This window comes from Cyprinus carpio, chromosome B7 (assembly GCF_018340385.1).
Source record: "Cyprinus carpio isolate SPL01 chromosome B7, ASM1834038v1, whole genome shotgun sequence".
Lineage (NCBI taxonomy): Eukaryota > Metazoa > Chordata > Actinopteri > Cypriniformes > Cyprinidae > Cyprinus > Cyprinus carpio.
Window position 1 is genome coordinate 7,340,489 of NC_056603.1, and position 26,432 is coordinate 7,366,920.

Genomic DNA, 26,432 nt, shown 5'->3' on the forward strand with positions numbered 1-26,432 from the left:
TCGAGCCGTGCTGTGCTTAAGCACCACATTCACTGTTTGGTCCTCTGCCAATTTAATCATTATAGAAGTCAACTTAACAACCCATAACTAATGCTGACTCGCCTGTAAAATTCTATTGAGATGGCAAACTCTGGCACTTACCTGAGCGCCTGTTAAAATGCTTTACTTTAAATAAGGGCATTGAATGATACATGTGAATGGCTTTTGTCACAGGCTTACCAGCAGAATATAAAACAAATCACACTTTGGTTTTACAATCATACAAATATATTAGTTTTATTCAATAATGTTCAATAATATGTCTCCCATAGACTTATAGAAATAGATATAGATTCTATTGCAAATGCAGGGCTGAGAGTGTATGCAGAATAGAGTATTAAGAGTAACAGTGAGTTGATAAATACTAAACAGGAATCATCATCCTCCTCGTCATTTTTTTTTTTTCATTTGAATTTTTAATGTGTCCAGTAAATATTGGTTCATGCATGACTGTATTGGGTTGTTCCTTCCAATGCTGCAAAACACCACAGATGTGCCATTTTCGTCCAAGTTTTCCGTCTTTCCATCCTGTGAAAAGTTTGAGCGATTCTGTTGAGACTGTCCTGGTGGTTATTGGTTTCTGTAGCTATAAAAATTAAAAATAGTGTCATCGTGGCTTTGACTGGAAGACCTTTGCTTTGTCTTGGATTGGAAGACAAGAAAAAAAAGTAATATGGTTTAATTTCCTTTCTTTTGGAAGACTCAATTACAATAACTTGGATAATCCATGCAGAACTTACAAAAATTATGGGATTCCTCTGATATAAAGCAGACTCTCATTGTCCATAAGCAAAACGCCCGCTTGTACTGATATAAGAGGTGGGCGTTTTAGTATCCACACAGTTTAGAGTTTTTACATTTTGTGTGTTACGTCGACAGCGACAAACCAGCAGTCAGTTCTGCTGTGCTAGATTCCAACCAGTGTCCAGTGCGGATAAAAGATCATGACCTCTGTCGTCTGGTAGTGCAGGGGTCAATGTTCATGAAGCAGGCCAAGAGTTCTGGCCTATCGCTCTTGGTCACTAGTTGTGTTTTTGATCTTTCACCATTTTATAGAAATCAAAAAACAAAAAAGCAAATAATTGAACAACAACAGACATATGACCTTTTTTAGGGGACACAAAAACTGAACCCAAAAACAGTTTAGACAGTAAAAACAGTTACATTGGTTTATGTTTAAAAGCATCACATGATTATGACCGCAAACATCTGAATAGACGGAACAAAGAGAGACTCACTTCTATTTAAACTTTGGCCATTCAATTTTAGAAAAAAAAAGAAAAAAGAAGAAGTTTTATGTCTTATATCCAAAGTTTGAGTGGTTCTGTTGAATTTACAGTTTAGACTGTAAAACTGGTTAAAAATAAAGTTAAAATTAGTTTATGTAACATGAATAAGGAGTGACTGGAGTCATTTCTATTTAAACTTTGGCCATTCAAAAGAATAACTTTTATAAGTTACATTTTTATCATTATAATTTTATTCAATTTAAAATAAAATAAAAAAGTAATAACACTAATTTATTTAAAACAACAACAACAAACAAACAAAACAAAAACTGCATTTGTGACTGCATCTCAGATCATTTCACATAAAATTGACCCGGGGAGACACATTCTCCACAAACATCATCTCTGTACAGCCACACAAACAGCGGTTAAACTCTAAACGAAAGGTTAGCTCCTAGGGACCATGGGAGAACACTGTGATTATCCTAAAGCTGGGATGGAGCTGAGGAACTCAGATTTTTAAAGGTCACCCTCTCAACACACATCTGCTGAGAGACTAATACCCCACTGCTGTGCATGCGATGCAGATGTGGTGTGAGTCTGTGCATTTAAAATGCAGCAGAGTTTCTCTCTCTTGTGGTCACACACACATACAGAGGCAATGACATTCAGCTGAGGGGAAGCGTGGTACAATTGCACAGTGCTGAAGTGAGGGCTAAGAGATGTATCCTGGGGGACGAGACTTTGGTCGAAACATGGGAGGAGGGTTGAGTTTTTGTCTTTTCTGCTGCATTGCAGATACCGGGTTGGGGCTACTCCTCAAAGTCACACACACACACACACACACACACACACACACACACACACACACACACACACACACACACACCACCCACACACACACACACACACACACACACACACACACACAACACACACCCTCTAATGTCATCTCACGCACGCACGCACGCACGCACGCACGCACGCACGCACGCACGCCACACACACACACACACACACACACACACACACACACACACAGATAGCAATTACAGACACTGATGATCAGTAAATACAAGGTCTCTGCAGTAAAATAATCACACCACTGATCTTGAAAATATTTCTGCTCTCAGTTTACAGTGATTGACCCTTCAGAATCCACCTAATACAAGCAGGAACTTTTAATGTACTTTTAATGTCTGGAAAAATTGGTGTTGTTTACTTGCACTGCTGGTGCTAATGCTGTTGAGCTAAAGTCTGATTGTCTTTTAAAAGCACATATAGCAACATATCATTACATAAAATATGTATATATGACACAAACCACAGCAAACCACTTTACTCTGAAAAACAAAGAAACAAAGCAATACACAATTTTTAAAATGTGCTGCATTATAGACTGTATGGAAGCCCATTTCCACCATTGAATAAAAAAACAAAAAGGTTAATTGTGACTTTTCTTCTCCAAATTCTGACTTTTTTCCTTGCAATTGCAAGGTTACATCTTGCAATTTTGACTTTTCTCAGAATTGCGTGATATTTATTCGCAATTGCAAGCTATAAAGTCAGAGCTGAGAGATTGTGGAATTCAGAACTGGAAGTTTATAATTCTAATTATAAATCTGACTTTCCCCCTCACAATTATAACTTCATAACTTTATATATTCTCACACTATAACATGCAATTGCAAGTTTATATCTCGCAATTGCAAGAAAAAAGTCAGAATTGTCAGATAAAAAGTTGCAATTACCTTATTTATTTGTATTCAGTGGTAGAAACAATCTTCTGTAAGACTGTTTCTAGAAAGTCTGATTTTAAAACACAACACTAACAGCAAACAATGCAAATGTAGATGCTTAGCTACTACCTTAAAATGTAGACTGACACACACACATACAAAAACAATGCATATAAGCAGCTCATAAAAATGACAATGGCTTTGTTCACACTGCACACAAATCTAATTTGGTTTTCAAATCGGATTTTTAAGATTATTAATTTGAAAATGGATGAAAGTTTGATTGATTTGTTCAGACAGTGTGATGACTATCCAGGGAATTGACATTATTTGCTATAGTGATGATGTAAGTGTCAGCATGATGCTAAGAGAATTATCAACAACCGAGTCACTGTCATTGTGGAATTTAGCCTCAGCTCACGTTTATCGTGACATTACACCACAACGCTCAACTCATGAGGCATGTGAGAGAACATAAGCAGCATTTTATGCATATAGTGTGTCAAAAAATGCTGACTCATTCGATATTCAATACAAAGTGAATGTCACAAGGTTTGCTATACGAGGACACAAAGCTCCAGACATATGTCTGATTTCAAACCACGTGGTTTTAAGGTTTTGGTTTTTGCTATTCGGACTAAATTTGATTCAGAAATCGCAAAAACTAATAAACAACTACAAATACAAGCAAAACAAAGCAGATTTTTGCTGCTTGTCTGAACAAAACCAATAAGTCTGTATTGTTTAATCAATTTGAAATAAACCAGAGGGAAAAGTAACACTGTTTTTAAAACATTTATCGACAATGGGTCAGTAAAAGGGAGTGAAGATAGAACATGGATGACTCACTTTTATTGGAGGTGAAGGTTGGGGGAACCTCACAGTGTTGATGTTACATTAAATTATTTAATTAAGCACTAACACCGATAAGCAGTGCATACTATCATTTCAGAAAGCCTTATAATTGCACATTGTTAATATTACTGCTTTAGTAATACATTTTATGTGTAATATATGTAACATAAACACTGTAAGTTGCCAGCTTCTTTATCAGTGTAAAGAAAGATCAGTCTGTTTAAAGCTGATTATAATTGCACAGACTTACCCTATCCCATAATTCAACATAACAACATGATTTAACTTCTTAATAACCTTGTGCCCCAAATACTCATCAGCTGAGTGTATGATTCTAAAGAGAGGTAAATATGCAAATTACAATAAACAAATAGATTCACAAATGCAATGCAATGAGAGACATATGCATGAGTGATGGCCAACACAAACACTGACCAGGACATTTAAAGAAAAAAGAAGCATAAAAATAAGAAATACGATGCACAAATATGTCAATTTAGCAAATTTAGAAAACTGCAGTTTACAAGGTCATCTCTATCTACGGATACACGCACAGTGTTTTAATGCCTTGGCTCTTCTGAAAAGCATTAGCCCTTAGCTTTCATCTTCTGGCCTCTGTGTTTATGGCTGAAAAATAGCATTGAAATTGAGAGAGAAGCACTTAGCTGTGCACAGAGAGTGGTTTCATTAAAATAATTGTTAAACCACCCGATCTGGCCCTTATGTGCGTGTCACATATATCAAAGCAAAGAAAGTGACCAATTTTCTTTTCTTTTCTCTAACCTTATGTTGTGCACACATTCACAATCATCTCAAACTGAGCCAAAGCAAACCATTATGATGTTATGGTGTCAGTTAGACATACCTGAAATAATGAAAAGTAGAAATATCTCCTTTTATATTGGATTAGAAAGCCCTGACAAATACAAGAGGCTTTTTATTGAGTAAGTTAGCACAAGCCCTTCCTTGACATTAAGAAGTTTGAAAGGCTAGAAGTGAGACATTTTAAAGTAACTATTAATTTCATGGTCTAATTGTGATTAAACCGAATGAATGAACCATGGGATGCTAATCAAAGCACAGTTGTGGCTTCATACGACATTGCCTTTATCATTTATTTAACCTTTGCGGTCTGGCCTGCTGGATTTTTTTTAAGCGTGGCATCCAGTTTGTTGTCTTATAGTGCCTCTGTTAACTTTTTCTTGTCTGTGATCACAGCATTATGCAGATAGAAGCTTCAGATAATATAGAAGCTCAAATTTAAATGATGTGGACAATGTGAGACTTAAGAAAAGCTAGAGTCTGAGATGAGCATTGCTACTTGCAAAACAAATTATAGTTTATGAAGAAAATCAAGATGTAGTCTTATTGATGTGTACCCAGAAGCTACAGAATGAGATTTTTGAGCATTGAGCAATGAGCATTTTGATTCAGCCCCTCTGAAAAACAATCTGCTTGGGACGTTAACCGCAAACACCAACTTTTATAATAGGGGATTGTGAATCACCTGCGGGTGCTGCTGTGATTTGCAGTAAGGAAACTGTAATCTGGGAAAGATTGACATCCTGATCTAAATGTGGAAGAATTTAGTAAATATTCCAAAAGTCTACAATTTCTTTAGCTATTTCCACTTTGGTCTTAATAACTTTGTTTCTCCTAATAATGCATTGCTGCAGGGGACTGAATCTATAATTATCACAGATATAATTTCCTCAACACCAGGTGCACGGTATGAGAAATGATTCAACTCAGCAGGAGAAAAGTTTGATTTTTTGCACTTTGTTTTAGTTTGCACTTGATATCACAGTGAAGATATAACCAGCGAGGGAATGTACTCTGATATAACTATACTGGAACCAAAAAACAAAACAAAAAAACTTTAGACTAAAAATCAAAAGCCAGCTAAAATACACCCTACAGAGGACCCTAATAATTATGTAGCTAAATAGGGAACATTTTTTACCTCCAAAATTATATCATGCACTACCATTTAAAAGTTTGGGGTCAGTAAGATATATTTAAAAAAAAGAAATGAATACTTTTATTCAGCAAGGATGCATTAAATTAATCAAAAGTGAAGAAAACAAATTCCATTAATCAAAGACTCCTGAAATGTAGTATGATATTAAGAAGCAAAATATCAAGCAGTACTGTATATTTCATCATATAAATGCATTGGTGAGCATAAGAACAAAAAAAATCTTCCCAACCCCAAACTTTTGAACGGTAGTGTATTATCAAATCATATTTCCATAATGTAGGTGATATGCATGAAAACATTATTAGAAATATTACTGCAAAGGCAGAAGTGCGATCAGGTTCCTCATAGCACTTAGAACACATTTTCATTTACATACTGATATGCTCAACACCTCTGGAGGTGAGAAGTTATAAGTCTGTTTCCCAAAATGATTCCCTTTGAGCTCCTCCGGGTCCAATTCCCCAATTTTATCAGAAGAAAATGATGCAGAATTGGACCTTTTCAGCACTTGTGTTGTTTCATTTGGCTGGGTGAAGTGCCTTTGCTCTCAGGCAAATGTAATAGAATACAATTGAATGTAGGGACATGAACTTCGGGAAACTTGCAGCCTCAGTAGTCAGCATATCTACTTTGAGAAACCCTGCTCTAAAGCAACACACATGCTAAAAAAGAGAGGAGAAAGAGTGCAGCTGTACCGATATTGCTCTCTGGGCATATTGCAATGAGAAAAACAACGACTTATCATAACAAAAAGAAACTATAATGCCACCCTACTGCCTCTGTTATGAGTCATCTTACAAATGATATTGTATTACTGTTCACCACACACACAAACACTCACACACACACACACACACACACACACACACACACACACACACACACACACACACACACACACACACACACACACACACACACACATGTCCAGCCTCCGCAGACTCATCAACGCAGGAGCCGATGAGCAGAGAAAGGTTTGCACTGCCTAAGGTTGAATGAATCTAAACATCCTAAGAGGAGGGGAAGTTTTATTTATTTAGTTATTTGTTGTGTGTGTGTGTGTGTGTGGTGGCATGGTCCCTGGGAGAGTGTGCAGGGCTTTTCCTGTGTTGTGAAGTGGAAAATGGCCTCTGTGTCTCAAGCTAATCAAAGTGCAAAAGAGGTAGAGAAGGGAGAGGAGATTACAAACAAGGCTTAGAGATGACGGGGATCTCTGTAAAAAAGAAAAAAAAAAAGAAAACAGATTTCGGGGAATCTATGAATGCTTGAACAAAGGAAACGGGGGTATAAATGTCAAGCACGAACTGCTTCACAAGAGCAAGTGTTTCTTCTTGAAATACTAAAAAAGGAGAGGAAGACAAAGATCCTTTCTTTTAGGAGTTGCTGTTCTCACAAAAGCGACGCCGTTACATTCTGACCCCAGACCAGTGCGGTTATTATTGCTCGGTATTCCCTTGATTAAGGAGCAGGAGAGACCGAAAGGAAGTGCGGTGGGCATTAGTCCTGTCGGCAAGGCTCTTTTGAGCCCTGATTCATTGTTGGAAATGTCAAAGTTCTGAGGCTCGGTGGAGGGACTACAAACATTGTTTGTACCAAACCTCCTGTGCCACTGTTGGTGTTCATGGCATGTCCGTGCAAACGAAGAGCTTCTTCTACTGCCGCTAGGAGGCTGTGGGGGCGGGAAGCACTTTGTCTTTCTTGCCTTTTTTTTGGATGGGGGAGTCTGATGTTTTGGCCGTTTTCCTAGGTGGGCTTTGCTCAGCAACGTCATGTAGCGATGGTTCTCTGTACATGGCAACTAGACAGACAGGAGAAAAAGAAAGACGCTTATAGGCACAGTTCACCCCCAAAAAGACAATTCTGTCACATTAACTCACCCTCATTCAAAACCCGAGATTCTTTCTTCTGCAGAATGCAAAAGAAGACATTTTGAAAATATCTCTGCATTCTTTTGTCCATACAATCAATGAATGGTTTTTAAGCCGTTTTATCCAAAACAACACTGTTCTTAGCTAATATCTTCATGTTCCAAAGAAGAAAGAAAGTCATACAGGTTTGGCACGACATGATGATAAAACTTCCATTTTGGGGTCAGTGAAATTTTTTGAAAGAAATTAATAATTTTTTTCAGAAAGGATGCACTAAATTAATCAAAAGTGACAGATATGACATTTATAATGTTATGAAATATTTTAATTTCATATATATCCTATTATTTTAAACTTTCTATTCATCAAACAATCTTTAGGATTTTTTGATGAATTGAAAGTTTAAAATAATATGTAAATAAAATATATAATGGTTTCCACAAAAATATATATTTTTCAACACAATAATAAGATTTTTTTATAAAATATAATATATATAAATATATTTATATGCAGCTTTGGTGTGCATAAGATACTTCTTTAAAAAAAGATTTAAAAATATATTTTAAAAAACGATAATTTTAAAAATCTAAAAAAAAAAAACCAGATCCCAAACTTTTGCATTGTACTGTCCACACACGATGAATATATTATTATTATTATAAATAAAAGCATACCCTCTATGAGCTTGGGCAGGAAGTGGGCTGCACCTTTAGTCTTTTTGACCCGATTTCCTTTCATGACCTGTCCGTCCCGGTTAATGCCAATGTACCAGGCCCGACCCGACTGCGTTTGACGGTACAAGATCGAGGAGTATGTGACATAATAGTTCTCAAACACACACTCCTTAAACTTGCACTCTGGTGTGAAATGTTCCTGTAACAGAGACACACACATATTCATAGGCAATGAGTTAACCAAAATAACAGACTTATGTTTATATGTAGCCTGCACACTGGAAAATGGGCCTCACATTGCAATTTCAGGAGAGTGTACTGAGGATCAGTAAATGAGGAAAGCGAAATCCTATTCCACTACACTTTCTTATGACATATTTATGAAACACATGCGTTCTGTTCAGGTGAACATAAGTGTTGCAATCTCTGCCACAAGCCCAAACACAGCCACACTCCCTGCTGGAGATAGCAGGCTGTCAGTAAGCAAACACCAACATCTCTCTTTTATTCTTTCTCTCTCTCTCCTCCCATCCCATCTGTCTCTCTCTCTCTCTGCCACCCTGTCATTTCGTAACCTTGTCAGGGAACAAACCAATTTCCAGGATTGATTGGGATCCTTGGTGTGACTGGTGAGCAGAGCAGCTGAATAAGGGGTTTACTCCTCTTCCTCTCTCTCTTGTTCTAATGTGTTTGTTTTGAAACACTCCCCTCTGTCGCCAAAGAAAGATTAAGCCTTCTTCTTAAAACAGATTCATAATTTACCTGGTTTAATTGCATATCTGAAATTAATCTGTGGCCATTTGGGCATTTGATCTTTCCTGATGCATTTGATAATCGTGCTCCTGTCTTAAAAGTGTGCTTTTAAAGATAAGCATGTCATGAATAATAATACTAATATATTAAATATTTAAAGTTATTTAAAACTATGAATACATGCATTAATATAATAATGAATAATAGTCATTTTTAGTTGTCATATTTTTCAGTGTCCATAAGCACCTTAAAAATGGCTCAGCTTTTAACTTTCAAATAGCTTTTTTTTTTTCAGGTTTAATTGCATCTCAAATTAAATCTGTGTCATTTACACTTTTATGCTTTTGATATTTTCTCCTGTCTTAAAGCATGCTATGAAATAAAGCATTTCATTTATAATAATCATTTTTATTATCATCATCATGATCATTGTTTATTATAATAATTATGTAAATATTAATATAATACAGGAAGTATTTTAAATTCTAACTTAAAATAATGAATACAATTCATTAATATAATACATTAAATTATGAATAATGAAATTGCATTTATAGGAGGCTTATAATAATTTTCAGTAGACACATATTCTTTCCAACTTTCATCTAGGCTTGAATTGGACATTAAACACCATTCAGTGTAAAGAGCTCTGCCAACTTTAATAAATTAATTGTCAAATTTAATTGAATTGGAGTTTCCAGCTGACAGAAGATGATGGAGTATACTGTAAGTGTGTGTCTGTGCAATAAAATTGGATGCGGGATATTTCTAAAACACTTGGGAAACAGTCATGTATAATACCTGCTGACTTCCTCTCAATTTAACAATAATTAGGAGCCCCTGCATAGGCAGAGCCGTCATCAGGACGGGACAATGTTATCCTGGTCCCTTTGGAGGCAAACTAAGGTCATCTACTTAATCAGGTGGCATTAAACCACAAAATAGCTATTTCTTATTCAACATGAAGAGAAATCTGTTTTTCCATAAAGGAGAAGAGGTTGACCTCTAGCAGACAGTCTCTGTTCCACCTCTGCTGTGTTTTTGGTTCCCATCCTGCAGTGCTCTGAACCTCCATCAGGTGTCAGAGCAGCACACAAGGCTCAGTGAGTGTCCCCATAACTGGTCTTCATTCCTCATTGCTTCACTGCTCAGCCACTTTCACTAACTTAAAAAAAAACACAAGTTTTACACATCATAGCACAGCCTCTCTCACTTTCTTTTTTCCTCTCTCCACTGCCTTTTTAATCTTGGATTGTGCGATTTAGGGAAATCTGATTATTACAGAAGGATTTTTGACATGTTATGTTGCATGAACTAATGAAGATGCCGGATGCTTGAGAGTCTGCTGAATCCTCTGAATCCCCTAGCAATCAGGAGGGAGGACTGGCATTTTGACAGGAGAGCCGCCTCATCAGCCCCTTAGACAGGCACAACATTTCCACCAACATTTAAAGGGATAGCTCACTCACAAATATCCATTATTTACTTAGTCATATCATTCCAAAGCTGCACACCTTTGCTTTTCCGTGGAACACAAAGAATGCTTTTTCAGACTTTGAATACAGTGACATATGGACTGCTCTTTTTGTTGTCCCTTTTGGAGCATGACAGATGAGAACCCTATGAACTATTGCTGAATAGAACCCATCTACATAAAGATACTTCAAAAAATCCTGCTCTCGTGTTTTATAACAGCATATGGGTTTAAAACAACAAAGGGGTGAGTAAATATTGAAAGAATACTGAAGATTTCAGAAAATTCAGTAATATTTTAAGACACATCTATCTATCTATCTATCTATCTATCTATCTATCTATCTATCTATCTATCTATCTATCTATCTATCTATCTATCTATCTGAACTTACTGCATTTTGCATTCACTTTATTCAGAAAGTATATTTTGCCCCTACTATTTAGTTGGCATCATTAAGGGCCAGACTATTATTCTCACAGTTCAAATAAAACAATTTAAACAATGTATTATGTTGCAGATCATAAGTGGCGACGGTTTATTAACATTTATTCACATTAGCCAATATTTACTCACTAATTTGGCATTTACTGAGTGTTCATTTTGGAATCTGAGTGTAAAGAAAGATGGAAAAGAAGAACGTTGATGACAGAAGAAACAATAGAGGGATAAGAAGAAAGATTGAGACTGTGGCAATCATGTCAGAACCATAAAATCCTCCCTTCAGAGCACCACACATACACACGCAGACACACATAACAGTGAAAAGTGCTTGCTTTCACACTGTAAAATCTGTAACTAGTAAGGGGTGAATTGATTTCATGTAAGACCGCAGCAAAACGTCAATAAGAATTTCCTCTAAAAAAGTCAGTTTAAGACTTTGATGTAGCTGGATAGATGTCTGCACAGGTATGAAGCAATCAAAAAACTGCTTACTAAGAGTGGGTTTAACACACCAGTGAGCATTGACAAGCTTGCAGAATGACGGGGGCACGGGGAAGACATCCGATGAACTTCAAGGTGGGAGAAAATGAAATGAATGATTTGGTAGCTAATAAATAGGGGACAAATAAACAGAAGGTTTTCTTGCAGTATTTCACTGCATAATGATTAGTCAGATTAATTGCAATTCATTTCAAAGAGCAAAAACATGCTGTTGTGTTGTAATGAGATCTAATGAGATTGTAATTGCAGAGGCCAGCAATAACACCTTGTATTTGACAGCGCTAAAAATAAAACAAGCAGCCGTGTTTTCTTCCTTTAACCACTTGAGACACTTTACGAAACTTCCTCAAGCACAGGTCTGAGAACAGCCCTGCACACTGCTGTTCTCACGGAGGCCATTACAAGACTGACAGCAGACTGACCCCAGGTCAGCACGAGAGGTGGGTTTCCTTGGCAGAACACCTGCTCGTCCCTGCACTGCTGACATCACAACAGCTGTAGCGGCGCGTTTTCGTCCTCTGCCGCTCTCCTTGGCTAGACCCAGCTGAGCATTTGGGGAATTTCCAAGACAAAATAACACAACAAGCCCCTTCAAGACAACTCCCTTGCTCTTTTCTCCTTCAGCACATTATTGGTGGTCGCTTACACACAGGCATTATAGAGACATTTCACCCTTTAATGAAAAATCTGCTGAGAGTTTACTCACCCTCAGTCCATCCAAGATGTAGATGAGTTTGTTGCTTCCTCAAAACCGATTTAGAGAAATTTTGTATTACATCACCAAGGGATTCTCTGCAATGAATTGGTGCTGTCAGATGTTTTTAAATTCAAACCGTTGCTTCTGGCCAACATCTGAGTCTACAATCCATAATAACACTTCCTCTAGCGAAAATGTCCATCTTCTATTAAAATGCATCAACATATTTGTTTAGAACTATTTTGGACTGTTTTTATTTGCAAACAGTGCTGAATCTGTGCATATTTCTCTCTTGATTTAAATGAGACGACTTACGACTTACAGACAGCTGGAAGCAACGGTTTGAAGATAAAAACATTATAATGATGGATTTGTTTATTACAAACACTCAGCATTTTACTTCACAAGCCATTAATTGATGGACTGGCGATGTGTGGATTACTTGTGGATTATTGTGATGTTTTTATCAGTTTTCTGGACTCTCATTCTGACGGCACCCATTTACTGCAGAGCATCCACTGGTGAGCAATTGATGTTATGCTTCATGCAATTTCTTCAAATCTGTTAATTTTTGGGTGAATTATTCCTTTAAGTTTTTTGACTTGAAGAATAGGGAAAAGACTGCTGACTCGACGCGGACCAATCAAGGGAGGGCAAGGTCACAAGTGTGTGTGTGAGGAGACAGAGAGAGTGCAGGTGTGTACAAAAAGGAAAAAGAAAAGAAAGTATGCTTGTGTGGACTAGGTGGTCGGCTAAGGTCAGCTAGAATCATTCGGGGATCAGCAGTTAGACTAATTTATTTCATCAGTGTGGTGTGTGAGGACCTGGGGCTCGGATCAAGGTGTGCGAGTGTCAACGCCAGGGTGCTGAGGGCCAGAAGCAGAAACACCCTCTACTTGAAATGAGTAATAATCCTGCCAGAACTACAGGGCACAGCAAAACACACACACACACACATCCTGACATATGCTCCCTCGAGTCTGCAGCTCATCCACTCCAAGTCTTTGGCTTATTATTGGTGTCCAGTCATGCTTACCAAAATCATTTCCAACTGCATGCATGTGACGCAGCAGACTATGCATCAAAGATTCACACAATTATACAGAAGACAACACTATTATCATTATACAGAGCTTGTCAGAACAGTGTGCAAGTAACAGCACCAACACACTGTGGAACTTGAAACTATTATTGAAGATTATGTATGTACAGCTATTTTGAATTCAGCAGAAAATGTTACACATTAAAGGGATAGTTCACCCAAAAATGAAAACTCTGTCATTAATTACTCACCCTCATGTCGTTCCAAACCCGTAAGACCTTCGTTCATCCTCGGAACACAAATGAAGATATTTTTGATGGAATCTGAGAGTTATATTACCAAGGATATTACCACGATCAACGCACAGAAAAGTAGTAAGGAGGTCGTTGGTAATATTGTACGTGTCATATGGGGTGTAAATGTGGGTTACCTTGGATGTTGTCAATGTAATCAGCATTGTTTACATCCAGTAGACGGCGCACGCTTGCTGAACATAAACGATGCTGTTTACGTTGATACATTCTGGGGTTCTCTCCAGAATGGTGGAAGCAGGTAACTCTGGGAGAAGAATTGCTGAATAAATTATGTTATTATTGTTTTCTGTGTGCACAAAAAGTATTCTCGTAGCTTTGTAAAATTACGGTTGAACCCCTGATGTCATGTGGACTATTTTACAGATGTCCTTGAAACCTTTCTGTGCGTTGATCGTGGTAATATCCTTGCTGTCTTTGTTGTCTTTTTTTTATTTGTGTTAAGAAGATTATTAAGGGTTTTTGAGGGTTTTGAGGGTGATGAGGGTGAGTAATTAATGACAGAATTTTCATTTTTGGGTGAACTAAGCCTTTAAAGTACTGAAATGATTGAAATTGACTGAACTCTGAACTCATCTTGATTTTAAATGTTTTACATCTGGGCTGGATAAAGAATACTTGGGTTGCACTGGAAAAATATTCCTAGAATTTGTCTACATCTCTCTCCATCCTTTGTCTGGGCTTTTCACGTGACCTAAAGTGACCTGTCCTGATTGCAGTGCAATGGGAAGAATAAGGACAGGAAACAAAATGTGAAAAAGCCAAAAGGAAAATGAAGGGAATAAAAGGAAAGGAGGAACAGAAAGAGAAAGGGAAAGGAACAGAAAGGAAGGGAAACTGGAAAGAGAATGTATGGCTTGAATGTGGGTTGTATATTTGTTATGGTTTTAGTTTTATTTGGATTAGTACATGTTAATATTTTGTCATAAAAAAAATCTGGTCAGTTCAACAAAATCTGCCCCAATTCTGTCAGGTCACCTCTATCAGTGCAAATATGCATCTCTCTCTGTGTGTGTGTGTGTGTGTGTGTGTGTGTGTGTGTGTGTGTGTGTGTGTGTGTGTGTGTGTGTGTGTGTGTGTGTGTGTGCACTTTGTGGTGTTCCCACCTCTCTCTCTCCCTCTCTTTTTGTGTTTCCTGGCCCAGGAGGACTTGAGTGTTGAGGAGTGTTGAGTTTAAAAAATGGGTCAGGTTATAGAGACAAAGCACTATTTTTATCGGAAAGCAATTTCCAGTGGTCCCCTACAGGTAACACAGCACACAGCAATGACACAGAGTTTTCCAAACACCTTAACCTTTACATACAAACTCTCACCGGATCTAACCTCAGACAGGAATGAACAATGAGAGAAAGGTAAACAGGGAATCACAGGACAATGACAGAACAGATTTAAGACAAAGGCAGAAAAAGAGAAACAAATGACTGTGATAAATGCTAAAATGAAACTGAATGATGAATGCAACCCCATGGGCTGTGCGTTGCATGCCTTCTCTTGTCAATCCATCTCTCACTATATTTCTTCCTATGGAGGATAGAGCTCTTTTTCCTGCTGTGAGACACCCTGCTGGCCTGCACGTACTCCTCTATCCCCATTCCTCATGAACCATTCAGCTTCTTCATATTCCTCTTAAACACCATCATTCTGTCAGATGAGGAAGATGACGGCCAGATCACTACAGTATATCATCATGCTTCACCAAAAAGCACACCCATGAGACAGCTAAGCAGAGGATCATGGGAAAGACCTCTGAGGGGCACATTAGGGGGAGTCGTGGCCTAATGGTTAGAGAGTCGGACTCCCAATCGAAGGGTTGTGAGTTCGAGTCCCGGGCCGGCAGGAATTGTGGGTGGGGGGAGTGCATGTACAGTTCTCTCTCCACCTTCAATACCACGACTTAGGTGCCCTTGAGCAAGGCATCGAACCCCCAACTGCTCCCCGGGCGCCGCAGCATAAAATGGCTGCCCACTGCTCCGGGTGATTAGCATCCTCCATTTTTCCTTAATCAACTGATCTGTGTTTTTTTTTTTAGGATGGGTTAAATGCAGAGCACTAATTCTGAGTATGGGTCACCATACTTGGCTGAATGTCACGTCACTTCACTTCACTTCTAATTAGAGTTTCAACACATTTAAACATGTAAGGTTAGAAAATTAATTTTGAGGCTCTATCTGGGGTTGAAAAGTGAACATAGTGAACCATATGCAAAACAACACTAAGAGTGAACACTGTCATGTTAACGTCAAGAGCACGAACATGAAGATAATACAATATAGACTTTTAATAAGATCTCCAGATGATGAAGGTTAATCCAAGACAGAAAGGAACATAAGCATTCACAACAATAGTTCATATCTGTGGCACAAACTATACTATATAGAGTATATTGGCTTTGAAGATCCAGCTTTCGAAATGTACCACATTCTCAAAAAATCTGGTCTCATTTTTAAATTAATTTAATGTAAAATAATAACATCTTAAAATTCAATGGGGAATTTCATTATGGATATAGATTTCTAGTTATGCCAAGCTCTAAAATATTTTATCAGGCATAAATTGAAAATAAAACCCAGTAAATTATGAACAGCTGGAAAAGTTATGGTGCCTTCCAATATTGTTGCAGACAATGGGGGGAATCAACCACTAGTTTAACAACCACATAGCAACAGAAGAACACAACACTCAGAACACTCTAGCATCTGCATAGTAACAATCTTAAAATCATCTTGGCAACGACATAGTTGTGTGACAGTAAATAAAGACAGTAAGAGGAGAACGAGAGACCTGCAAGAATACAGGGTGAGCGCATGACTGAGGTAGTAGAAGTTGAACGAGCATGAAGAAGAGAGAGAGAAGAGGCTGTAGGTGTGTGTGAATGATTTAGTCCCCGTGGAGGGCTGTGTCCGAGTGTGTCAGCCACTGGAAAACATGAATTATTGATAGGCTCAGAGTTTAGGGCAGGTATGTGTGACAGAGAGAGGCCATGTGTTCAGGGACATCTGATCCTACAACACACGCACACAGAGGCGTGAACGAATCCCGTTATGCAACACAAACGCTTGCACCTTCTTATTCCAACTCTGGAAAATATTAGTGGAATTTTAGTGTAAAATAAGGTAACACTCACTCATTTAAGTGTCTACAAGACTCCACCTACTGTAGGACATACATTAATCAATAACTGGTGTGTGTGAGAGAAGAATCTGAGAGATCTGTCAAAACATACACATATCAAAGCCTTCAGAACTCACTTTCAAAGCATTAGTTCACCCAAAAGAAACTTCTGTTGCCATTACTTCAAGTTGCAAAAACATGTAAGATTTCACATAGAGTCATACAGATTTGGAACAACAGGAGAAAATAATGACCTTCAGGTAATCGCTAACACTTGCTTTCTAAAAATATATTCCCAGCAGATTTTAACCATGTAAAAGGTAGAAAAAATATTGCTGCTGGCAATTGCAGTTTGCATTGATTGTGGTACATTTTTTCACAGAACTGTGGCTAATGCCCCTTGAGAAAAATTAACCATGGTTTTACTACAAATAAAACCGGGTAAAAAACAGTTAAACCATGGTAACCACATATTAACCATGGTCTATAGTTTAACCATGGTATTTGTAGTAAAACTGTGGTTATACAAATGATAATTAACACACACACACACACACACACACACAAAACATGGTTACACTTCTACTGTAATACAACTATGGTTAATTTTCATAAGGGGTGGGTGTCTTAAAGTTAAAATGTTGGAGATTTGCCACCAAACCTGAATTCTTGAAGGTATTATTAAGACTAACCCCGTGTTCAAATATGTTTGCTTCCCTACTACATACAGGCTAAATCAGAGTGGGGGAAAACCTTTTTCCCATAATAACCACAAGATAAATTTTCATTGTAACTATGGACTACGTTGACAAGAGTGATGTAGAAGTATTCACAATGAAGCTTACTCTGGTGATGTACCGGAGAGAAAACTGATTTCACAGTAAATTATCTAATTTACAGCAGGAAGAAAAAAATTAATAAAAAAGCTAGTCAGCTAGCCAGATAGCATCAGCTAACAAAATTTTTCAAATAGGCTATTATAATTTTTATAATTCATAATTATTGATTATATTCTTTTTCATTTTAAGCTAAAACTACTGGCACTCAGATTTTGCTGTAAATGACATTTTTCATACTTGGTTTATAATTTACAGTATGTCATTGTCACTAAAACTATGATAACTTTTCTGAACACATTTCACTGAAAAAAATTACACACTCCTTAAGGGGGGTGTTTCCTCCCACTCTACCGTACATGAAATTAGCAGAATGTCTAAATTTGTAGCCTTCATAAAACAGGCAAAAAGTACACAGATAACCTATTACTTCCACTGAGATTTTGCAGTGTGCATGAGATGGACTCCCATGAGGCCACGGGAGAGGAGTTGTGAAAGGTCACATGACAAACCCAACATGGTAGATGTAGTATGGGTTTCATTCATACTACACACATTCATACTTTATAGAACATACCTGTACTTTTTAATGGTTAGGAAGTTTGTTCCACATCAAATGCTTGCTCAGACAGTATGCATTTTCAGATGCACCTTGATTCAATCCAGGGAAAATAACTTGTTTAGCTTTGTGTATTCTTCTCATGGCACAGTATACAGCAGGCAATGAGTCATTCCTCACATAACATTTCAAAAGTCAACAATATGTGTTTTGGTTCTATTGTTTCAGAATATTTTAAAGTTCAGGAGCAAGCTGTCTCCTGTTTTGTGTTTGCACTGCGTCTTGTGGCATGCTTCACAGGCTTCACACAAGTCTCTTTGGTTTAAAATATCATGCTAAAAAAGATGAAAGTTAGGAATGAAAGTTAGGACACAGGTAGAGCGGTTTCAACGCTTCAGACCAAGGCAGAGAAGAGAGAAAAGAAAGAAAAGAGGTCGCTCTGCATGAGGTTTTCTAGGATAGGGATTTTCTCTCTTTTTTTCAGGTATGGTAATTTCCCTCTGTGGAAAATGGGTTGACTTTCTTCCCATGAGGAGAACACATTCTCTACAGATGCTCTCCTTACAAGAGTAGAGAAAAAGAGAGATAGAAAGGGCATTTGTGCTCCTTTGTGTGAGAGGGGGATACATGATAGAGATGTAAATGAGTTGCTTATTGAGTTCACAACTTAGGGACAGTTGTAATTTGTGTAATAACTGATATATTACACATAACTGATATATAAAAATCTGTGAGATAAACAATATATATATATATATATATATTGTTTATCTCACAGATTTTTAAGGTTACCTTAGCTTTTAAAACATTAAAATGTTTATATGATTAATTTTATTTTATACATATTCATGCATGAATGTGAAAAAAATAAATTGCATAACACACACACAAATCAAATGAAGTAGTGTTTATTTTAAAGAAAGCACAAGCACACTTTTACAAATTTGACAAAAATGCTATTGGATTTAAAGTACAAAAGAAGAGATATGAAGTTCAGAATTTAAAGGAAAATATTTGAGCACTTTTTGGTTGCTAGACTTAGTGGATCTTAAAAAAAGTAACCTTGAGACCAGTAGTTTAGACGATGTATAGCTAAGAATTATTATTTTTTTTTATTTATAACACTACTGTATTTGTGTGCAGATAGAATTTGGTTTGATATTCTGATATCCATGCAATGTAATAATTCAAACATTTTAAGTGCACTTTATGGGGGCACAGTACATCATGGAGGCCTATACACCTCTCTTAGGCTCATCATCTTACTTCAAAGAGTGTTATGAATTTCAAAGATCTCCAAATAAGAGAGAGTGGATCAGACAGTGGAGAGAAGAGAGAAGAAAGGCTGCTCTACACTGCAAAGCAATGCATCTCTTAGCAGAAGCATGTCTTACTCACAAGAGTTTAACTGGTAGAGAGAAATAGGCCAGACTAATGGAGTGTGTCACAGAGAACTGAGGCCAACAGTACTCACACTCACTGTCTGAGGACAAATGCACACGACAGTTAACTTCATTAGTAGCATCTGATACATAATCAAAGAGCATGTTGCAATGTGTAAGGTTTCCTTGAGCATATATACAGTGGAGACCCACTGTCTGAGACATCATTTAAATCTGGGATTTAAAATCTTCAGCTTTAGGATTTTAAAAACGTTTACACAAAGGGACATTATAAAATAAAATGAATAAGAAATATTTACGATTCTAATAGTTAAGGCTATTTTCAAATCATTAATTAAATAGAATAAGATTTATCATTTTTATATACATACACTACCGATCAAACATGGAATAAATCAGGTTTTTTTTTATGTTTTTTAAAAATGTTTCTTATACATACCAAGGCTGCATTTATTTGATTAAAAATACAGTAAAAACAGTAATATTGTGAACTATTCTTAAAAATACAAATTTGCTGTTTTAATATAAGTATGTTTTATGGAATTTATTCATGTGATGGCAAAGCTGAATTTTCAGCAGGCATTACTCCTGTATTTAGTGTCACATGATACTTCAAAATTTGAATATGCTTTATGTACTTAGCTGAAATAGAAATCATTTGTCATAAATGCCTTCACTGTCACTTTTCATCAATTGAATGCATCCTTGTTGAATAAAGGTAGTCATTTAAATGTATCATTTTTTAAATCTTACCAACCCCAAACTTTTTGAGTGGTAGTTTATCAATGCCATCACAGGAAAAAACTACATGTTAAAATGTTCTGAAATGAAAAAAAATAATAATATTACACTATTATTATTATTATATTATTATTATTATTTATTATTATTTTGTAGTGCATTTTTGATCAAATAAATGCAGCATTGATGAGCATTGAGTTTGAGTTTGACTGATAGCATGTAAGTTTATAATAAATAAAAAGTAAATGTAATATTGCTGTACATTTGATTCTGCTGGCATTAATTTTTTTTTTCAATTCAACAGTATTTGGTTTAGAAAACTGCAGAATAAAAGCTTTTTCACTGGTGGAAACCAGTTTGGCCCCTACTGCATACATCTTTAACATGATATGATGTGTTAGGACAGGTCTGGAAAGATTTGTATGAAACAGTATGTGCTGTAGACTTACTGATGTGTAGAGGTAGCCCTCGCTGTTCATGCCTATGTAGAGTCCTGTCTTGGTGCTCTGGATGGCCACTATCCTCAGACCCACAGGAATCAAGTTGAACAGCACTGCAATTCAGAGAGAGAGAGAGAGATTTTCAAAATCAGCTTGATATGAAATAAATGATGAACGATTCTCAATACTTCTTTTTTTCAACGTGTTATGAAGGATGAGAATTTCTCTCCAGTGCACCTAAGGTGAAACACACCCACAAAAGTGACAGTTTCAGCAGAAACCTCCTGAAATTACAGACCCCGGTGAAATTAGCTTTCAGATTCGCCGAGGCATATTAAAGAGAAACAGAGAAATCTCCTTACACCTCGCTCTTTGTTCTGCCATCGCTCTGCCAGCCGTAGCCAACAGGATTTCCACTGTTTCCAAAACTGGGATGTTAGCTTGAGGCGTGTGCATTCTGTGTGGCAACTGGGACGTTTTGCATGTGCTCATTCATAAGCCGTTTGAGCTGCAGATGAGAGTGTGTCTGTTTTGGGTGTGGAGTGTTGACCGATAGGGGGACCGTTTGGTGAGAAAACGTCTTGAGCGACCATGTTGACTTTAGCAGTATTGACAAATGCCCCGTGGCAAAGTGTCCTCCACGGGAGCGATGCAGATTTAAGTTGCACCCTCTTAGTGTCGTGACAACCGCGGGCATGACAATGCAGACCTCATCTGAACCCCAAACCTTACAGCCTTCAGATAAAATAAAATAAAATGCATATACTGTCTTGCAGCAAGTCAGACAAGACAATGTAATATTTATAATATTTAGCAAAATAACAAAGCAATAAAATTAAATGAAACAAAATATAATAAAATTAAAACAACTAGCATCATATTAATGCTAAAATAAAATAAAAATGACTTGCATCATGATAAAATAAATAAAACAAATTAAAATAAAATAAAATAAAATAAAATAAAATAAAATAAAATACATATATTATTCCACTGTCTTACAGCAAGGCAGAAAATGTAATATTGATAATATTTAGCAAAATAACATAGCAATAAAATAAAATGAAATCAAATATAATAAAATTAAAATGACTTGCATCATATTAATGCTAAAATAAAATAAAATGATTCTCATCAAAATAAAATAAAATAAAATAAAATAAAATAAAATAAAATAAAATAAAATAAAATAAAATAAAATAAAATAAAATAAAATAAAATAAAATAAAATAAATAAAATTTGCTCGTCACCATAATAAAATACGTTTTCCACTAGAAAAACAAAAACAAAAAAAACATCAAAGTTATGCACATGCCTCAGTGTGTGTATGCGCGTCTGTGTGTTTACATGTTGAGTCTTGTCACCCTGAAGCATCACTACAAAACTGACTGTCTGTCTTTATCTATTGCCTTGGTGACTTTTGGAGACACAAAGAAATGGATGACAACCTTAGGTCTGCCTCTGTCAAAGTCCATCTGTGCTTGGCATTATGGGATAAGGGTCAGGGCATAAAAACTTGCCTGTCGTTCATCCTCCTCTCTCTCTCTATTATGGAGAATCTTTTCTTTCTTTTTTTCAATATGCCTCAGCAGCACACTGTGTTAGTACACTGTCAACAGCTCTGACATCTCGCTGTCTGTTAAAGACCTTCAGAGTTTCTCCCTCTTTCCTTTTTTTTTTTTCGTTCCCTTCTCCATTCTTCTCCTTCCCTCCTGGGCGGTTTGAAGGGAAGTCATTAAATGTTAGTATGACATTAGTAAAACTTTCTGAGCGTTTGAGTGTTCTTGAGGGGGGCTGTGCTGAGGAAATTATATCTGCTGTATGTTTTATCTCTAGCTGACCATATCTGCCAGATGCTTCTGAAAAATGTCTATGACCAGATGGACGTTTACAGGATAAAACTAATTCCACAGTTGCATTACCTCACTAAAATTTTTGTCTTTTGCTTTTGTTTAACTTTTCTTTCAGTTATGTTTTTTTTTTTTCTGTCTAGACACTGGCCTCACACCCTCTTTTCTTTCTCACTGCTGTCTTGTTTCTCTTTGGTAACCTTTTCTGTGTGCCAAAAAAAAGATGCCAGAATCTTGCTCTTTTAGAAATCGCTCTCTCTTTATCTCCCTCTGGCCATATACACACTGCAGCTGTCACTCCTCTTCTGAGCTCTATATGCTCCATATAAATATAATACTTAATAGTATAGTATATATGTAATTTAAACATAGTATATAATAGTACATATGTGATGTGACCCTGGAGCACAAAATCAGTCTTAAGTCACTGGGGTACCCTTAAGAAAAAGAAGTTTATTCAAGTGTGCTATTAGTATACTTCTTTTAAACTAAAAATAGGAAAGTATGCTTTAAGTTTACTTTTTATGTACTTCTCAGAAATATACTTAAAATGACATGAAGTATACTTGACTTATACTTACAAACAGTCTAAATATACTTGAACTTTACTTAAGTATACTTATAAAATAAACTTGAAGTATACTACTTTTTTGGTAAGGGTATATTTGTAGCAATAGCCAAAAAAATAAAAAAAAAAAAAAATAAAAAAAATTTTGTAGCTGTAGCAAAAAAAAATCAAAATTATCGTTTTTTTTTTTTATGCCAAAGATCATCAGGATATTAAGTAAAGTTAATTTTCCATGAAGATATTTTGTAAATTTCCTACCATAAATACATCAAAACGTAATTTTTGATTAGTAATATGCAATGCAAAGAACTTAATTTGGACAATTTTAAAGGCGATTTTTTTTCAGTATTTAGATTGTTTTGCACCCTCAGATTCCAGATTTTCAAATAGCTGTACCTCGGCCAAATATTGTCCGATCATAACAAACCATACATCAGCGAAAAGTTTATTTATTCGGCTTTCAAATGATGTATAAATCTCAATTTCGAGAAATTTACCCTTATGACTGGTTTTGTGGTCCAAAGTCACATATATTTTCAATATATTTGTATTATATTTGTACTTTTATTTGATCAAAAGCAGTAAAATTGGGCACTATTATTACAAATTAAATATACAATAGTGTTTTTTTATTTGTGATCTTACAGAAATCATTCTAATGATTGCTGCTGATTTCATGCCCAAGAAACATTTAATTATTATTATTGTTATTATTATTCATGTTTAAACAGTTGTGCTGCTTAACATCTTGTGAAAACTTATCTTTTTTTTTCTTTTTCTGTTTTTTTCTTTTTTTAATTTTTTTTTTGTAAATAGAAATAAAGCTGCAACTATGAGAAATCAAGTAGAATATAAAAGTCGCATGGCGAGATATAAATAAACATTTTGAGATTTAAAAAAATGCTGTTGTAATGTTACTACTGCAAGAAATAAAGTTGCATATGTAGATATACAGTTTTTCATAGCTTTTCAAGTGTAAGTACTTGAGCAAGGGTGAAATGCACGATCAGCTCAAGATGTTCATTGGCTGAAGGTGAGGAGAGCACACACACACACACACACACACACACACACACAGCAGCAAGCATCTCATCACTCCTCTCTCGTTTTGCTCATTAAGACATTACATAATTAACTTGTGGTTCAAGTGAAGTTGAAAATGAAAACTGGAGTGCCAGTCCGTCAGGCTGCGTCCCCTTCCCTCCAAGGGAGCACATGCTCTGTGACAGAACACCTATCACTGCTACATACAGCAGCTGTTCTTTTGGCTTTGCTGGGAACTGCCGGGACAAGCACTGTGCCATCTGGGGACCTGGGTGCTAATCTGTGTAGAACTAGTCTCCTTGAATAAATAAAAAAAAAAATTTCTTAAAACAGGTGAATTGGAGAACATGAACATGAACCCCCATTCTGAAGAGAGAAAGGATCACAGAGTTTACTAACCTTGTTCACAATTACTGAGCATGTCTGAGTTTTTACGAAGGCTTTCAGTCAGATCAGGCCTGGTTCTGAGGCTAGTATCAAGATCAGAGAGGTGCATGATGGGAATGTGTGAGATTTTCTTGATTGTGATCTTGAGCTGGACTGTCTCTCTCGTCACTTAGTAAACTGTTGCTTTACATGCTAACCAACCATGGACAATTCCAAAGGAGTCTTTCAGGATGGATCAAGTTGTTTGCTGTTTAATGATGGAGTTGTATATCATTATTACAGAGGGGTTCCAGATATGAATCAGAGCATGTTAATTATTTATTCTCGTGCTGATTTTGGCAGTTTTTGGGACTAATTAGCATACGCCGCAGTGTGGTGCATAAAGAGCAGCTTCACCAAGACCCCCTCACTGCTAATGAGAGGGCACACCTCTAACATCTGACCTCAGTCGAAGAGACAGACAGAGAGAGAGATGGATGCGTGTAGCAGAGGTCTGTCAACTCTTTACTCTTTCTTGATCCTGTTCGCAGCAAATGTGAATATAATAACCTCTGAAATAGAGGAATGAGCAAGCACAATTTTCAAAATAATTAGCTTTAACATGCAACCTTTCAAGTGCACAAAATGTTCTTTAGATTATTAAAATGTTCTTCACACTAAGAATTTTTTTTTTTCTTTTAGGAACTGTTCACTGAAAAGTCCTTTGGAGAACCCAAAATTGTTCTTCTATGGCATTGCTGCTAAAATCCACTGTTAGAACCTTTATTCATGTGTGTTCAATATTGGCTGATACAATACATTTAAAATGATAACCAATATGGTACTGATATGCTTTGAAGAAATTGTGTCATTGTCTACTCACACTCATGTTGTTCTAAACCTTTATGACTTTCTTTCTTCTGTGGAAAATGAAAGATATTCTGAAGAATGTTTTTGTGGGTTGTTTTTTTTCATACAATGAAAATCAAAGGGGTTCAAATGCTAAATGGAATGTAAAACCTTTAAAACATATATATTTTTTAAACGATCAATAAGCTACATTTCTCAATATTTAAGTCATTTTTGTAAATCTCTGCTTGGTTTGAAATTTCACATCCAAAAGTCTACTAAAACATGTCAAATCAAGTCATTCCTCCATAAAACAAACATAAAATATCAAATACTCGTTGGCCACAATTAATAGCCCCCTTTTATTCAATACTTTTTGAAACCTCCATTTGCCAGTTTAACAGCTCTAAATGTTCTCCTATAATGCCTGATGAGGTTAGAGAACAACTGACAAGAGATCAGAGACCATTCCTTCATCCAGAATCACTCCAGACCCTTTAGATTAGCTCCATGTTGGTGCTTCTCCTCTTCAGTTCACCACATTCATTTTCCGTGTTGTTGATTTCAGAGGACTGGTTTTGCTTTGGGTTAAGCTTGGATTTGAGCTCAGTGACCCATTTCTGTGTTGTTTTTGAGGTTTGTGTTTGGGTTATTGTACGGTTGGAAGATCCAAACCATGGTCCATTATAAGATTTCTAACAGAGTCAGTCATTTACTGATTTTTCTATCTGTTGGTATTTGATAGAATCCATGATGCCATGTGTCTAAACAAGATGTCCAGGACCTCCAGCAGAAATATAGGGCCCACAACATCAAAAATACAGCAGTATATTTAATTGTACACATGGGTTACATTTTTTCTCTGTGTTCACCAAACCCATCTTGAGTGTTTGCTGCTAAAAAGCTAATTTTTTAGTTTCATCTGATCATAGAAGCCATTCCCATTTTGAAGTTCCAGTCTTGGATGATAACTGAATATGCTTTAGTTTGTTTTTGGATGAGCTAGGAGAATTTTTCTTGTAACCCTCCCAAACAACATGTGTTGATATAGGTT

General features: G+C 36.4%; 1 protein-coding gene across 1 annotated transcript in view; it reads right to left on the reverse strand.

The window, feature by feature from the left end:
• Positions 1–6,882: 6,882 nt before the first annotated feature.
• The window catches only part of LOC109045027 (fibroblast growth factor 11-like), a 53,477-nt gene continuing 33,927 nt past the window's right edge, over positions 6,883–26,432 (reverse strand). Inside the window, exons 3-5 of the mRNA XM_042726978.1 lie at positions 20,710–20,813; positions 8,389–8,587; positions 6,883–7,641 (exon numbers count right to left, since the gene is read on the reverse strand). Coding sequence (XP_042582912.1) covers positions 7,505–7,641; positions 8,389–8,587; positions 20,710–20,813 — 440 coding nt within the window. The 3' untranslated portion in view covers positions 6,883–7,504. The remainder of the gene's footprint in view (positions 7,642–8,388; positions 8,588–20,709; positions 20,814–26,432) is intronic.